Raw genomic sequence first — 18,236 nt, 5'->3', positions numbered from 1 at the left:
AGGTGTTGCTCTTCCAACCTAAGAAAAGGCCCTAGACTGACATGTCAGAATGGGAATGAGGAGTGGAACTAAAATGGTTGGCCACCGGGAAGTGCTCTGTGTTGCAGATGGAGTAAAGATACTTGACACAGTGGTCTCCCGAACTATATCGGTTCTCACAAATGTAGATGAGACTGTACTGAGAACACTGGTTACAGTAGATAACCCTGACAGACCTCTTGGTGAAGTATTGCCTCACCTGGAAGGAGGAGGAGTCCGAAACATCAACCGTTTGTTCCTCTGCATAGATGCTGCCTGACCTGCTGAGTTCCTCCAGCATTTTGTGTGTGTTACTCTGGATTTCCAGCATTGGCAGAATCTCTTAAGCAGCCCTTTGATCTTCAAGCACAAGAACAACACCCCAACTTGAGGTTAAGAGGGCCTTTCCACCTTCCACATTAATTGAACATAAAACATACTTGGATTATCTACAATTCATCAAGGGATATCTTGGAATGGTCTAAATGATAACAGTTCATGTGCCTCACAACTCAAATGAGTGAAATAAAATAGCAATTCAGTTAAACTTATGTGATCCATATACCTGTTGTCCATTTATGAGTGTCTCTTCTATACAAGTCTGATAAAACAAATATGTTAAGTTTTCTGGACATCCCAGGATGGAGTCAATAGCTGATATCCTGTGCACTGGAAGCCATGACAGCCCTGACATTGACTGCTCTTCCTGTGTTTTAGCAGCTGAAGTGAGGCAATGTATCCACATTAGTGATTGAGATGTATGAACATTCCATTTCTCATTCTACTCCCCAACACGCAACAAACAGGACAACATAGCAACTACAGGCCTTCTTGTCTCTGGAGGCCAAATCTAGAAGATCAGTTAAGATTTGGAAGGTGTAATCAACTCTGTCTAAATTCTTTGAGCCCGAGGTGCTGCCCAAAGCCCTGAGAGAGTTTGGGGAAGACAACTGAGATAATTTTGACCCAGAGTCTGCAAGGCTGCCATCTGTCAGCTTATTAAGAGAAAACAATAACCAGTTGCATCAACATGTGCAAAACTTTCCCTAAAGCTCATTATACACTCTTTTATGAATGATAATGTTTGAAGGCACCCTGCAGCATCATCTCACATATGCCAAAGTTGAGCTCCTTATTTTTCTCTCTCCTTTTGTAGACTCTTTTGACAAGCTTACCAATACCTTGTACATCCTGTTCATCACTGCTGGCCACAGTGGTCTGTGTTTCCTCCTGTTCAGCAAAGTTTCTGAAGTCAGTAGCCTCTGGCAGTCAATCAGAACAGTTGTCCCTTTTGTCAATCCCTGCTCTTGCTTACTTAAGCTCTAAGAGTAAGCTATTGCAATCCAATCTACCAGCCAAAGACACTTAATCAAAATGGCTGCAAACTCATTTCCTATGTCAGTAGATCTCTAGGGTGATATTTCCTTTGAAGGATGCTTGCTTCACTGTAAGGAGATTTTGTTCTATCTGTATTGCTCTTGAGGAGAAAGGAATAATAACATTAAGTGATGCAATTTAGGAACCTATACATAATCAACCAAATTGTCCAATATTACAGTTCACTGAAGTGAATTTGTCAGATGGGGGAAGAAAGATCAATACTGCAACCTTCCTCTGCTGGGCATCTAACACCATTGCCAAAACTTGGAGATGCTTACTCCTCTTTCATGCCAGCAGGGATATTTAACTCCTGTGAGCTATTTCTGGCCCTGGTTCCCTTTCTAGCAGGTCATAATCTCTACTTCTGTAAGAGAGACATGACATACCTGTGAAAAACTTTGAAGAATGTATGTGTTCTTCAGAGCCCAGAACAATGGAACATAAACATAAGGAACAGTTAAGATAAGAATATTCATTAATAATGCAACCGTCAAATGTGCCTAATGTGCCAACTTCCAATCCACACTTTGGTACATCAAACCACCAGGCTGTGCTCCATGTTGCTGCATTGTAAAAAAACAGAAACAGGAGGATACAGTACAGAAAGTTGTACAACACTGGCCTGATGAAAGAACCAGAACCAGGTTCAATATCACTGGCATACAGTATGTCTTCGCAAAATTAGTTAACTCAGAATTACAGTAAATTATAGAACATAGAATAGTATAGCACAGTACAGGCCCTTCGGCCCACAATGTTGTGCTGACCCATGAACCCTGCCTCCCATATAAGCCCCCACCTTAAACTTCTCCATATACCTGTCTCTTAAACTTCACTAGTGTATCTGCCTCCACCACTGACTCAGGCAGTGCACTCCATGCACCAACCACTCTCTGAGTAAAAAACCTTCCTCTAATATCCCTCCCTGAACTTCCCACCCCTTACCTTAAAGCCATGTCCTCTTGTATTGAGCAGTGGTGCCCTGGGGAAGAGTCGCTGGCTATTCACTCTATCTATTCCTCTTATCATCTTGTACACCTCTATCATGTCTCCTCTCGTCCTCCTTCTCTCCAAAGAATAAAGACCTAGCTCCCTTAATCTCTGACCATAATGCATACTCTCTAAACCAGGCAGCATCCTGGTAAATCTCCTCTGTACCCTTTCTAATGCTTCCACATCCTTCCTATAGTGATGCGACCAGAACTGGACACAGTACTCCAAGTGTGGCCTAACCAGAGTTTTATAGAGCTGCATCATTACATCGTGACTCTTAAACTCTATCCCTCGACTTATGAAAGTTAACACCCCATAAGCTTTCTTAACTACCCTATCCACCTGTGAGGCAACTTGCAGGGATTTGTGGATATGTACCCCCAGATCCCTCTGTTCCTCCACACTACCAAGTATCCTGCCATTTACTTTGTACTCTGCCTTGGAGTTTGTCCTTCCAAAGTGCACCACCTCACACTTCTCAGGGTTGAACTCCATCTGCCACTTCTCAGCCCACTTCTGCATCCTATCAATGTCTCTCTGCAATCTTTGACAATCCTCTACACTATCTACAACACCACCAACCTTTGTGTCGTCTGCAAACTTGCCAATGCATCCATCTACCCTTACATCCAGGTCGTTAATAAAGATCACGAAAAGTAGAGGTCCCAGAACAGGTCCTTGTGGGACACCACTAGTCACAATCCTCCAGTCTGAATGTATCCCCTCCACCAAGACCCTCTGTCTTCTGCAGGCAAGCCAATTCTGAATCCACCTGGCCAAACTTCCCTGGATCCCATGCCCTCTGACTTTCTGAATAAGCCTACTGTGTGGAACCTTGTCAAATGCCTTACTAAAATCCATATAGATCACATCCACTGCACTACCCTCATCTATATGCCTGGTCACCTCCTCAAGGAACTCTATCAGGCTTGTTAGACACCATCTGCCCTTCACAAAGCCATGCTGACTGCCCCTGATCAGACCATGATTCTCTAAATGCCCAGAGATCCTATCTCTAAGTGTCTTTTCCAACAGCTTTCCCACCGCAGACGTAAGGCTCACTGGTCTATAATTACCCAGACTATCCCTACTATCTTTTTTTAACAAGGGGACAACATTCGCCTCCCTCCAGTCCTCCGGTACCATTCCCGTGGACAACGAGGACATAAAGATCCTGGCCAGAGGCTCAGCAATCTCTTCCCTCGCCTCGTGGAGCAGGCTGGGTAATATTCCGTCAGGCCCTGGGGACTTATCCGCCTAATGTATTTTAACAACTCCTACACCTCCTCTCCCTTAGTATCAACATGCTCCAGAACATCAACCTCACTCATATTGTCCTCACCGTCATCAAGTTCCCTCTCGTTGGTGAATACCGAAGAGAAGTATTCATTGAGGACCTCGCTCACTTCCACAGCCTCCAGGCACATCTTCCCACCCTTATCTCTAATCGGTCCTACCTTCACTCCTGTCATCCTTTTGTTCTTCACGTAATTGAAGAATGCCTTGGGGTTTTCCTTTACCCTACTCGCCAAGGCCTTCTCATGCCCCCTTCTTGTTCTTCTCAGCCCCTTCCTAAGCTCCTTTCTTGCTTCCCTATATTCCTCAATAGACCCATCTGATCCTTGCTTCCTAAACCTCATGTATATGCTGCCTTCTTCCACCTGACTAGATTTTCCACTTCACTTGTCACCCCCGGTTCCTTCACCCTACCATTCTTTATCTTCCTCACCGGGACAAATTTATTCCTAACATCCTGCAAGAGATCTAGAAACATCGACCACAAGTCCGTAGTACATTTCCCTGCAAAAACGTCATCCCAATTCACACCCGCAAGTTCTCTAGCTTTATAGCCTCATAATTTTCCCTTCCCCAGTTAAAAATTTTCCTGTCCTCTCTGATTCTATCCTTTTCCATGATAATGCTAAAGGCCAGGGAGCGGTGGTCACTGTCCCCCAGATGCTCACCCACTGAGAGATCTGTGACCTGACCCGGTTCATTACCTAGTACTAGATCTAGCATGGTCTTCCCCCTAGTCGGCCTGTCCACATACTGTGACAGGAATCCGTCCTGGACACACTTAACAAACTCTGTCCCATCTAAACACTTGGAACTAATCAGGTGCCAATCAATATTAGGGAAGTTAAAGTCACCCATGATAACAACCCTGTTATTTTTGCACCTTTCCAAAATGTGCCTCCCAATCTGCTCCTCTGTATCTCTGCTGCTACCAGGGGGCCTATAGAATACCCCCAGTAGAGTAACTGCTCCCTTCCTGTTCCTGACTTCCACCCATACTGACTCAAAAGAGGATCCTGCTACATTATCCACCCTTTCTGTAGCTGTAATAGTATCCCTGACCATATATATATATACACACACACACACACATATATATATGTATGAATAAATACATAAATATATAAAATAGTTAAATAAGTAGTGCAAAAGCAGAAATAAAAAGTGAAATAGTGCTCATGGGTTCAACGTCCATTCAGAAATTGGATGGTAGATGGGATCAACGTGTTCCTGAATCACTGAGTGTGTGCCTTCAGGCTTCTGTATCTACTTCCCGATGGTAACAATGAAAAGAGGGCATGTCCTGGGTGGTGGGGGTCCTTAATGATGGATGCAGCCTTTTTGAGGCATTGCTCCTTGAAGATGTCACGGATATTACAGAGGCCAATGTCCATGATGGATGAATAATTTTACAACTCTCTGCAGCTTATTTCAATACTGTGCGGTAGCCACCGTGCCTAACCACCCCCCCCCCCCCACAACCCCATACAGAAGGTGATGCAGCCAGTTAGAATGCTCCCTAGGCTACATTTGTAAAAATGAGTTTCTCTGCAACTTTTTAGAGTTTTAAGACTGGAACATGTTAAAAGATTTAGCTGCCAGCCTTGGTGAATATATTCACCAACTTTACGGGCTTTATCAGCCGTGTTGAGGACTGTGTAGCAGAAACCACAGATGAACCAGGAGATCTACTCCCTACTGAAATCCATATCTGCACCATTCGAATGAGATGACCTTACCTTTACAAGAAATCAAGATGCAACTTCCATAAAGCTATCAGTGATGTTAAGACACAATATCAGCAACATGGCGATGCGTTGCGGGCAGCTTATAAAACTTCTAAATATACTTCTTTTGAACTACTCACACTGCAATTTGCAGCCTTAATTTCTCTTGAAGTAACATACTTTTAAGCCATCTTAATGAACTAGCAATTTTGCAATCGTCTGAAGGACTCTGTGAACTTAACTCTTAGGCATGCTTTAAGCAGATGAAGATACAACGTCACAGCTGAAAGAGAGGGCGGAAGGGAGATAAGGTGGTGAACTGTATCAGGAAATTTGCTGATGACACCAAGAATGGAGGTGTAGTGATCAGCAAGGAAGGCTATCATGGCTTGCAGAGAGATCTGGATCAGATTGCAAAATGGGCTGAAAGTGGCATTTGGGATTTAATGCAGACAGGTGTGAGGTGTTGCACTTTGGTAGGACCAACCAGGGTGGGTGTTACACAGTGAGCGGTAGGTCTCCAAGAAGTGCCGTAGAACAAAGAGATCTGGGAATAAAGGTTCTTAATCTGTTGAAAGAGGTATCACAGGTAGATAGGGTCATAATGAAAGCTTTTCGTATATTTGCCTTCGTAATCAAAGTATTGAGTACAGGAGATGGGATGTTATGTTGAAGTTGTATAAGATGTCAGTGAGGCCTAATTTGGAATATTGTGTGCAGTTTTGGTTGTCCACCTACAGGAAAGATGAAAAGAAGGTTGAACGAGTATAGAGAAGATTTACAAGGATGTTGCCGGGTCTGGGGGACCTGAGTTATAAGGAAAGATTGAACAGGTTAGGACTTTATTCCTTAGAACATAGAAGATTGAGAGGAGATTTGATAAAGGTATACAAAATTATGAGAGGTATAGATAGGGTAAATGCAAGCAGGCTTTTTCTACTGAGGGTAAGAGGGACTACAACCAAAGGTCATGGGTTAAGGGGGAAAGGTGAAAAGTTTAAGGGGAATATGAGGTGAAACTTCTTCACTCAGAGAGTCATGAGAGTGTGGAAGGAGCTGCCAGCACAAGTGGTGCATGCAATCTCGATTTATGCAAAGTTTGATAGGTACATGGATGGTATGGGTGTGGTCGGTTATGGTCCCAGTGCAGGCTGATGGGAGTAGGCACCTTAAATGGTTTTAGCATGGACTAGATGGGTGGAAGGGCCTGTTTCTATGCTGTACTTTTCTATGGCTCTGTGGGCCCAGTATGATTGATCTTTCCTCGTTAGATAGCCTTTTCATTGTAGGAATCCATGCCATGAATGTCTTTCCTTAAATAAGGAGACCAAAATTGGATAATTCATAACGTAACACTTTACAAAAAAGACACTTCATAACAAATAGGAATGGAAACCAGTATTGAATATTTGCTACTTCCAATGGATTAATTACTAAATAGATTACTTCTTATCCTTGGTGCTTTCTCAAACCAATTCTGGTTATGCAAGTGAAATATCATAGCCTACAAGATTCAAGATTTTTTATTGTCATTTCCAGTACATAAGTGTAATGGAGAATGAAATAATTGTTACCAGAATCCAATATAGAACAAAACAAACACAATAAGATAAAGAATTCAATAATAAAAAACACAATAAATAAAAATACATGTTATATACATAAGAATGTTACATAGCTTATATACATAGATTGATCATATGTACATGAAGTGATGCTAAGTACAGGAGCATCTGTACATAAGGTGACTATGACAGGAAATGATACAGTGGTGGTGGTGGAAGGGATATGGTGAGGTGGGTTAGTAGGTACAGGTGTTGATCTGCCTTACTGCTTCGGAAAGTAACTATTTTTGAGTCTGGTGCTCCTGGTGTGGATGCTACATAGCCTCCTCCCTGATGGGAATGGGACAAACAGTCCATGAGGAGAGTGGTATTATCCTTCATGGTATTGCTGGCTTTTTCCCGGCACCTGTCTGTATATACTGTATGCAGACTGAGTGCTGGGAAGTAGGATCAACCAAAGTAGTTCTTTTTGGATGGTGAGGGATCAGAGATTTGAATGGTCTCCTTGCTGTAAATTTGTGTTACGACATAAATTTGCCTCTGTTTAATCTAAATGCCTAAGAATTGGACAAAGAATCTTTAACCTAGAACACAACCCTGTTTCTATTTCCTTTAAAATTACCTGAGTGCTTCAGACATTTTCTGTTTTTACGTCCATTGTAAGTGTGGTTTTGTGCACAAGAGATATTGAAGTTATAAAATGTTGCATACATTTTCAATCTGTTTTAGCTCATTTGTAATGAGAGAGATATTGTTCAAAAGCAATGGCCCAATTCCTCAGAAAACAATAGGATTGCTATAAGAGATCACCACTGAAAATTATAAGGGTTGCCTTCCTCCTAATGTGCTTATCACCTATCTACATCTAGTTCCTGTATTGGTTTATCCTCAAGGTTTAATTCCATGTTCCTGAAAATTCCAAGTAGCACAGAGTACGGTATTGGCATCTGGCGTTTGATGGGTTGATCAGGGTAGAATTGTTGGCACTGAATTCTAGGAAATCCTGTAACATCATGGAAAACTTTTTTAAAACTTTCAAAAGACATGTCCTTGGTGCTCTCTGAGCCAAAAGACAACCCTACTGAAAATGCAACATTTGTTCCACGTGATAGCGATTAGCTTCCTGGCTTATGTTTGCTAAGCTTGTCTTCCAAACACAGCTGATCAAAAACAGTTGTAAGTAAACTTACAGCTGACAGTTTGTTTAGTTTCTGGTTGTAAAATGAAGTCAGTCTTCAGTTCTTAAAATGTAAATGGAAAGCAATAGGCAGTTTTAAGTTTAAAAAAACACACCCTCTATATAGCTTTACAGACACTGCCTGTGGAAAGTCACTACACCTGTTTTTTTATTGCTCAAGATGCAGTATAGAACAATGGGTTGTTTAATTTGGGTTGTTTCAAACAGACAAGCTTACTCTTAAGTTGCTTAGTTCAAGGAAGCTTGTTGAACAGATGGATAATATCGTTTAGCATATTAATAACTAATGTGTTTTAGTGGGTTTATGTACTCAGAAGTTAGCTTTATGGTTGTTCGTCCACCATTGATGTCGATGAGGACCTCGACACCATTATGATGGTGTCAAGACTAGCGCGTGATTTGGATTTAAGTGAGGGAGAGTTGCGCAGCATCAGCCTCACTCTCTCTTCCCAATTCCCATCTGAATTCAATGGCAAGACAAAGTCTAGATGGCTGGAGATGGGACTAGGCGCAGTGGATGACCAGGACGTTTTCTGTGTCTTGTCCTGCTCTACGCGTTCTACGACGCCTGCAGAGACCGCCTTCTTGACCGTTGGACCTTCCATTGGTCTCGTCCGCTCAATCTGCCGGAGTCTGTCTTCACATGCTGGGATAGACAACTCCCTATCTCGCCGAGGGTTTGAGACCCGTCGGCTACCCTCACCTGGTTTAGCCGGCTTGTCGAAGCCGTTGCCCGGGGTGTGGCCACTGTCACATGCAAACAGCTACAGGGAGCCACAGGTGAGAGCTGAGTGCCAGGTGGGGACCAAAGGTGGACTAACCGCCCTGAAAAGGACGCGACATGTTCCCCCACGAGGTGCTACCCCTCCCTGACACCCCATACACCCTATAAAGTTAGCTTTATAGCATTATTGTGAATTGTGAGTATTAGCTGAAGAACTATGTCTCCACAGACCTCTTAGACCATTCATGTTAAAAGGATAGCTGAGGAAGTATCATATGCATGTGAAGTTAACTATGTGGGAGAAAAGGGGTATAAATGTAGAGAGCTGTTCAAGCTTATTATGAATAGGTAAGGAACATCAAGAAGAAACACTGGGTGAACCAGAATGCATTCCTCCAGCTTCAGGTTCTGCAACGGATGACTTGTTTGTCTGCATTGTGATATGTTTTGTTAGTTTATAGGAAATGTACCTGTGTTATGGAAATTCTTTGTGTTTGAAAAATCCTTTATGCTTTATGATTTATGTTTTGTGCTGTGTGTTCTGTGTATTAGAAATGATTTGTGATTTGGAAATTTTTAATTAGCAATCTCTGTGAATTTTCAATGTCTTTTAAAAGTGTTGTGGGATTTAAATCAGTATGACTGAAAATAAATTAACTGTGTTTTAAACTGCTTTGTTAGCTGAAAATATCTTCTCCTTGGTGGGGAGATGGACCCACCATTCGAATAGTGGGCATCGGCAGTTAAACTTGCCGCGGAAAATAAACAGGGAAGTAAACTATCTTTTGAAGATTGGGTACTTATAGTATAATTTCCCTTTAGTGAGAGTACTTGTGGCTCTTTGTATCTGCTAGGGCTTAAACTCATCATTTGAGTTTAGAACTTCATCGTCAGCAAACCCAATGCCATCACCCCCAGACTACAACAAAATGCCAACCAATGTTTGTGCTCACAATTGTGAGTCTTGGACCCACAATCTTCTGATTAAGGAGCCAGATTACTATTAACTGAGCCAAGCTATCCTCTACATTATACTGCAGTACTGAATAACACCGAGAGGCTGATATTTATAAATCATTCTATCTGGATGCATAACAACTTGATATGGAGACTGTTTGCATGTAGCCGCAAGGAAGTGCAGAGAGTTATAGACACAGCTGAGCGCAACACTGAAACTAGCCTCCCCTCTGTAGACTGTCTATACTTCTCACTGACTCAGTAAATCAACCACGTTATCAAAGACCCTACCAACCACAGACACTTCCTCTTCTCCCCTCTCCTAAATATAAAACTCTGGAAGCAAGTATCATCAGATTCAAGGACAGCTTCTATTCCGCTGCTGTCAGACCTCTTGTAGAATAACACGGACCCTTGACCACACACAGTCTACCTCATTATGACCTTGTCCGTTATTGCTTAACTGCCCTCCATTTTCTCTGTAGTTTTTACACTTGTTATTGTTTTAACTTGTTCTATCTCAAAGCATTGTGTAATAATTGTACTGTATCTGTATGAACAATATGGAAGCTTTTCACTACATCTCGGTTTATGTGACAATAATAAACCAATTCCAGTCATAAACATGAAACAGATAAAATCTTGTTACTTGATTTTCGAATGGACATTTACTGATATTTCAATCAAAATTATTCTGCTAATTTGAAAGATCGATACAGCTGATGTTCTTGGACTGCTTAATATTTATTGTCATTACAAACAAAACGCAAATAATTTCTAAGCAGCATTACAGGGAACATTGAGGAACAGGGATTTTGCTGTACAAGTGCAAGACTCCCTGAAGGTGGCAGCACAGATGGATAAAATGGTAAAGAAGGCTCATGAAATACTTAAAGAAATTTTGCAGATGCTAGAAATCCAAAGTAATACACACAAAATGTTGGAGGAACTCAGCAGGTCAGGCAACATCCATGGACATGAACAAACAGTTGACGTTTAGGACCAAAACTCTACTTCAAGACACCTATGACACTTGCCATGAAGTGCTTGCCATAATTAGCAAAGGCATGGAATGTAGGAGTACGTAGGTTAAGGTAAAATCTTTAAAAACTTTGAGTGGTGAGTTATGAGGTGAGACTGGGTGATCTGTATTTATTTATTATAAACGTGTATAGGTAAGGTAGATAGGAGGACACTTTCCCCCATAACAGAGTAACTAAACCTACTTTTAGTTCAAAGTTCAAAGTAATTATTATCAGAGTACATACATGTCACCATATACAACTCTGAGATTCTTTTTCTACGGAAGTACTTAGCAAATCTACAGAAAAGTAACTGTAAACAATGGACAACACACTGCACACATGCAAATATAAAGAGCAATAAATAACAAGATAAATAACTACAATTAATGTAGATAATAATAATAATAATAATAAATATTTTATTGATCCCGAGAGGGAAATTCTTCCTCTTTTGTTCAAGAGCCTGATGGTTGGGGGGTAGTAACTGTTCTTGAACCTGGTTTTGTGAGTCCTGAGGCACCTGCACCTTCTACTTGTTGGCAGCAGCAAGAAAAGAGCGCGGCCTGGTGGTGAGGATCTTTGATGATGGATGCTGCTTTTCTATGCAAACACAAGGAAATCTGCAGATGCTGGAATTTCAAGCAACACGCATAAAAATTGCTGGTGAACGCAGCAGGCCAGGCAGCATCTATAGGAAGAGGTACAGTCGACGTTTCGGGCCGAGACCTTTCATCAGGACTAACTAAAAGAAGAGATAGTAAAAGATTTGAAAGTGGGAGGGGGAGGGGGAGATCTGAAATGATAGGAGAAGACAGGAGGGGGAGGGATGGAGCCAAGAGCTGGACAGGTGATTGGCAAAAGGGATATGAGAGGATCATGGGACAGGAGGTCCGGGGAGAAAGAAAGGGGGAGGGGGGAAGCCCAGAGGATGGGCAAGGGGTATAGTGAGAGGGACAGAGGGAGAAAAAGGAGAGAAAGAGAAAAATTTTAAAAATATTAATAAATAAATAATGGATGGGGTACGAAGGGGAGGTGGGGCATTAACGGAAGTTAGAGAAGTCAATGTTCATGCCATCAGGCTGGAGGCTACCCAGATGGAATATAAGGTGTTGTTCTGCATTTCTATGACAACATTTCATGTAGATGTACTCGGTGGTTGGGAGGGTTTTACCCATGATGTACTGGGCTGAATCAAGTAGGAATTAGGATGAGCATTTAGAAATTTAGAGAGGATAGGATACGTGCTTAAAAATTTAAAGGGAATTTAATGAAGAACTTTTTCACCCAGTAGGTGGTTGGAATCTGGCTGCAGCACCTGAGTGGTTGGTGAAGGCAGGTAGTCTCACAACATATAAGAAGCACTTAGACAAACACCTGAATTGGCCGTACATAGAAGGTTAGGGAACAAATGGAAGGAAATGGGATAAGCATAGAGAGGTACTTGATTGTTGGCATGGATATGGTGGGATAAAGGGCCGGGGCTATGCTGAATTACTCTATTACTCCAATATATAAACTGTCATATAGGAACTAGTGGCATAATGGTTAAATTACTGAACCAAGAAAATCTGACATCTAGGTTAACAAAATCCAAAGACAGCTGTTCGACACCTATCTTAGCACCTGGAGAATGTAAATTCAGTTAATTAAATATTATGGAATTTTGAGAACCTCAAGTGGCATATGCCCGACTCTTGTGCTTATTACTTGATTCCTTTTGAAGTTATTGTTGAAAATCAACACATATACATAGTTTTCATCTGGAAAATTGTGTAATTGAAAGAACTCAGTTTCTCATCGTTCCTAGAACGGACTCATTTAGAGTTACTTTACTTTACTCCATTCCAGAAACACTGCCCTTTTGGCATTTGAATTCCCTGTAAGTTTGTGCTTACAGCATAGTCATGGACACAGTGAAAGCTTCCATCAAAAAATTCAAGGTAGTTCTGAAGTATGATATTGAGGTCAGCTGGGGTCATTGGGGTCATTGGGGTCATTGGGGTCTCGCTTCCCGCCATTACAGACATTTACACCACACGCTGCACCCGTAAAGCCAACAGCATTATGACGGCCCCACGCACCCCTCATATAAACTCTTCTCCCTCCTGCCATCTGGCAAAAGGCACTGAAGCATTCGGACTCTCACGACCAGACTGTACAACAGTTTCTTCCCTAAGCCATCAGACTCCTCAATACCCAGAGTCTAGACTGACATCTAATCATTTATTATTCTATTGTAATTTGTCCTCTACTGTGCCTATTGTCTTGTTTATTATTTATTGTACTGCCCTGCACTGTTCTGTGCACCCTATGTAGTCCTGTGTAGATCCGTAGTCTAGTGTAGTTTTTGTGCTGTCTCAGTTAGTCTAGTGTAGTTTTGTGTTGTTTCATGTATCACCATGGTCCTGGAGGAACATTGTTTTGGTTTTACTGTGTACTGTACCAACAGTTTATGGTCGAATGACAATAAAAAGCAACTTGACTTGACTTCACTTCAATTTGTTACGCTAGTTCTTCAAAATCTACATACAGACCCTTCAGTAATTATCAACATAATCCTGCTCCTGCAAATTTGCCTTGTTCTGTATTTCAGTATTTCTGTATGTTCAAGACAGCTTAATTTGCATCCTAATTTTAGATGGTCTTTCAAATTTACAATGACTGATAATAGCTGCAATTGCTTATACTTCCATAGTTATAACCATAAAATACAATGAATTAAAGATGATCATAATGGGAAACAACTATAAATGCAAATCATCCTCATATCAAGTTATTAACATAATTACTTATATATTGATTCCTGCTTATTAATAATGATTTCTTGTAAGGACATCACTACCAAATGAAATATTGTATGTTAATAACTGACATTCTTATATTCACAGCCTACTGAGAAGAAAGTGGGCAAGAATACATATTGTTTGTCCATTTCCAACAATCAGCCTGGAAAATGAGATAAAATATTGTTGAATTAAACATTGATGTTAACTGAACATTTTTACACTGCCAAGAGTGCACAAGCAATAATGCATAAGGCCATAATGCATGTGGGTTTCTGCAGATGAAAATATGCATAAATACAATAGTATGTTGGTACACTCTCCACTTACCTGGGTTGTAGTATCTGCAACACTACACAAGGAGTTCAGCTTCATCCAGGAGTAGAGAATTTTCTTGATTGGCATCCATCCATTGCCCTAAAATTTTATGTTCTCAACTATTAACATACTTTGGTTACTGAGTGAGTCACTTACATGATGCATTGGAGGAACTCAATGAATTGGCTTAGCCCCTGATTTTCCCTCCATCTCACAAACCACTCTGACATGTAAATATACCATTGCTAGTTTACTTTGGATGAGATCAAATCTGGCACTCTTCTCTTGACAACACTGCAAAGTATCTTCATCATATAGATTGTAGTATTTTGAGGAGATGGCTCACCACTACTTTGTCAAGGACACTTGGATTCGGGGAATGAATACTTGGAATACCAGACATATCTACATCTCATGAAAGAAAATGAATAATAACATAATCTTTTCTTTGAAGTTTCCAAACACAGTTAAGGAACATGTTTTATTAAAAGGAATACATTTATTTGTATTGTATGCTTATACCTTTTCAAAATGATCATCAAATGAAGCAGTCAGTTGTTGTTTCTTTGAAGTTAATTCCTTATCAGCAAAGCATTGTCCAGTCAGCTGATCTGCTCTCTGTTGAATGTAGCCAATCATCTCCAAAATTCCAAAGGCTCTGAAACTGAACATACAGAGACAGCTGCTGATATGTCTCCGCAGCCAATAAAGGGACTGAGGGAGTACTAAATGAATTCAGGGTATTTATTCACTTAATAAAAATAGCCAGGCCTTTGTAACTTATATGCCTCCATGAAAAGCAAATCATCCCTTTGACCTTGCAAATTTGAGTGTTTGGAAACTGTTGCATGCCAATGTTAAACGGGAACTGCCTTTTAAAAATGCAAACAACAGGAATTCTGCAGATGCTGGAAATTCAAGCAACACACAAAGTTGCTGGTGAACGCAGCAGGCCAGGCAGCATCCCTAGGAAGAGGTACAGTCGACGTTTCAGGCCGAGACCCTTCGTCCTGATGAAGGGTCTCGGCCTGAAACATTGACTGTACCTCTTCCTAGAGATGCTGCCAGGAACTGCCTTTCAAATTTTTTAAACAAAGAATCATTTTTGCACATGAATGAATCTTAACTGGGAGACAAAAGGACTGCAGATGCTGAAGAGCTAAAAGTAAAAGCAGAAAATGCTGGAAACAAAAGCAGGTCAGGCAGCAACTGTGGAAAGAAATAAACAAAGGGACATGTAAAAGCTGTGAAATGTAGTCAGAGTTGTTGCAGAGACAGAAACCAAAAGGGGAATATTAGAAATGCTAAACAGATCAGGAAATAACCATGGAAAGAAAAATTAGGTAAACATATACAAAGTTTTTCTCTCTCCACTGATGGTTTGCGGTTTCTCCATGCCCTACCTGATTGATAGATTAATCAGCTTCCCTGATTAACCCATCAACCACTTGCCTTCATTAATAGTTTATCACCTCAGCAACCTTGGTCTCATTCTATCAGAGACAGCCCCTTTCTCATGTCCATCCCTCCAACCACCCATCCACCCCATTCTCATAATTTCTACAAGTAAAATAAATTGGGTTCCCACATTTCCAGTTCTGATGAGAGCCCTCAATCTGAAAGATTAACTTCCTTTTCCTTACCCCCATGCTGCCTGGCCTGCTGAGTGTTTGCAACATTTGCTGACTTTACTTCCTTGTATCAAAATGTAATTTTAATTCATAAAAATAATTTTTGAAAATATGTTTAACATTGTCTTTATTTCCAAGCTGTGAGCTTTGTTTAGTTTTTAGCTAAGGACTTTATCTTCACTTTAAATCTCTAAAAAAGAAGTCACAAAACTACAGTTTATAAATACATAATATGTATTCTTTTTTTCCTTGTTGTCGTGCTGCCACCTATGGACAGTTTATACTGCACACTGGCTCTCAAAATGAAGGGCATCATTAAGCTTTCAGGACAATTCTGAAAGCATGACAGGCTGACAGCTTGTTCCACACTCACAATCCTCTGAATGAAGAAGTTTCCTCTCATGTTCTCTTTCACCCTTAACCTATGACCTCTGGTTGTAGTCCCACCTAATCTCTTTGGAAAAACCCTATCTATACCCCTCTTAATTTTGTAAACCTCTGTTAAATTTATTCTCAATCTTCTACATTCCTCTACATTCCAAGGAACAAACTCCTAACCTATTAAATCTTTCCTTATAACTCAGGTCCTCCAGTCCCTGCAACATCCTTGTAAATTTTCTCTGTACTCTTTCAACCTTATTTACATCTTTCCTGTAGTTATGTGACCAAAACGTCACACAATATTCCAAATTAGGCCTCACCAATGTCTTATACAACTTCTAACTAACATCCCATCTCCTGTACTCAATACTTTGTTAATGGTATTGAGTGTAAAAGATTATTTTAAGTATGCTTGTGGGCATATTAGAACGAGGACTAGAAATTTATAAGTGTGGCCTCTCTACAATAGTAAGAGAAAACTACAATGAATTCTGGTGATTGGGCCATCAGTTAATCAGTCAGTTGCTTCTTTGGGACAACTCTTAAAGAACAAAAACAGATTGAGAAAATAGTCAGGATTCCCCTCGTTTACTTGGAACACTGCGCTGCTTAATTGGGGCAGGAGACGGTGGCCAAATAGTTGCTTACTAGCGCCAGTCACGTGAACTTGTATGCCCGTTCAACACTACACCATGCTTAGAGCAAACAGTTTTTAAATGGCATCAGTTGTATGTGTTTCTGTTCAAAAAGCAGTGATCTTTGTCACTGATAGCTGACAAGAAATAACAGTAAGACAATTCGGAACTGTTTTGCTCATTGTGGTTTCAAGCATTCTGGCTTGGTGATGCCAGAAATGACTCGGAGTAAAAATGAAATTATTTCACTACTTCAACAAGTTGGGAACTATGAAGAATTTGAAGGCATCGATAATCATCTTGAATCCTACATGAAAATGATGTTTTGGAGGACATAATCATCAAAAGCATTGTATGAAGGTAGTCTATTATCCGCACTAGGTGCCTGCGTTGATTTTATAAATTTACAATTAATCAAAATATCATGGCACTACACTGGATGAATTCCTCCGTCAATATCTATTAGGAACCAATACAGTTTTATACTACTGTAATAGTATTGGTATTGTTCAAATTTCTTCTGTATTTCATTTAAATACATAATTTGTTACTCAGTTAAAGAGTAGTTTGTCTTTTTCAAACCTATTAAACTATTGCCATGAAACTTCTGGTAATTGGGGCAGCCACTTAATCGCGGCCAAAACTTATTGGTCCTGATTTGTCCTAATTAACCAAATCCACCGTATCCAATAAATGGAACACAACAGCTGTTCATTTTATGCTCCTTGTAGGAATTGCCATGTTTCATAAACAGACATGAAAATTGAAAATTTACCTTTTTCAAGAAATTTCCAAACACAGAAATGCTACATTAACATCTTCAATCCCCTAGGATAAATGGCATGTTTTGGCAAAGGCATTATTGAGAAAATTTGTGGCAACAGTAATGTATCAAACAGGTAGCTGATATTTGCTTTTTCTGTTTGATGCTTGTCCATGATATCGAAACATTTCTGATACATTTTGGATATACTGATAGTACATTTCATTAGCAAGACCAAAAATCAGTCAAATAGTTAAACTTTAAAATCAAATTCAATGTTTATGCATCAAATAAGGCAATCTGTTAAAGATATGATCTCCTATTCATTAAATTTTTTTATTCTAATCTGCATAATTTAATCTAAATGAATATGAACTGCAAACACATCCAATATTTTGCTAATGGAACTTTGTTTCTATACAATTCTTCACAAATCCAGGTGCATATATACTATGGGTCGTGATTCAAATGTGTACTCAGTGAGGGTCATGAAGGGAAATAACTCCAACCATTTCCTGGGCAGATCTATCTGCCCATCATGTTTCTCCTCACCTGTTCTACCAATTGTTTGCTAGCCTAACTTACCCATCCCTCTCACCTCTTTATTATAGCAATTTCCCCTCGACTGATACAGGGGCTCAACCCATAATATACACGTTCCTCCAGATATGGCCTCATTAATAACCAATAAAATCCTACTTTTGTATTTAATTCTTCTCACAACTTTCATAGCTTCTTACGTCCTCTTCACAATTCAGTTTTCAACCTTTATTTCTGTCATTTCCAAACTTAAAGCTAGGAATAGGATTTATAATATAATCTACAGCACTACACAAAAGTCT

The 18,236-nt window shown here is 40.3% G+C and overlaps 1 protein-coding gene across 2 annotated transcripts in view; it reads right to left on the bottom strand.

The window, feature by feature from the left end:
• The window catches only part of ccdc141 (coiled-coil domain containing 141), a 142,616-nt gene that overhangs the window by 68,393 nt on the left and 55,987 nt on the right, over nt 1-18,236 (bottom strand). For both annotated transcript variants that reach the window (XM_072261776.1, XM_072261777.1), the window contains exon 9: nt 14,507-14,648. In XM_072261776.1, the coding sequence (XP_072117877.1) occupies nt 14,507-14,648 (142 nt within the window). The remainder of the gene's footprint in view (nt 1-14,506; nt 14,649-18,236) is intronic.

This window comes from Mobula birostris, chromosome 6 (assembly GCF_030028105.1).
Source record: "Mobula birostris isolate sMobBir1 chromosome 6, sMobBir1.hap1, whole genome shotgun sequence".
In the NCBI taxonomy this organism is placed as follows: domain Eukaryota; kingdom Metazoa; phylum Chordata; class Chondrichthyes; order Myliobatiformes; family Myliobatidae; genus Mobula; species Mobula birostris.
This window is presented reverse-complemented; position numbering and strand designations above follow the sequence as displayed.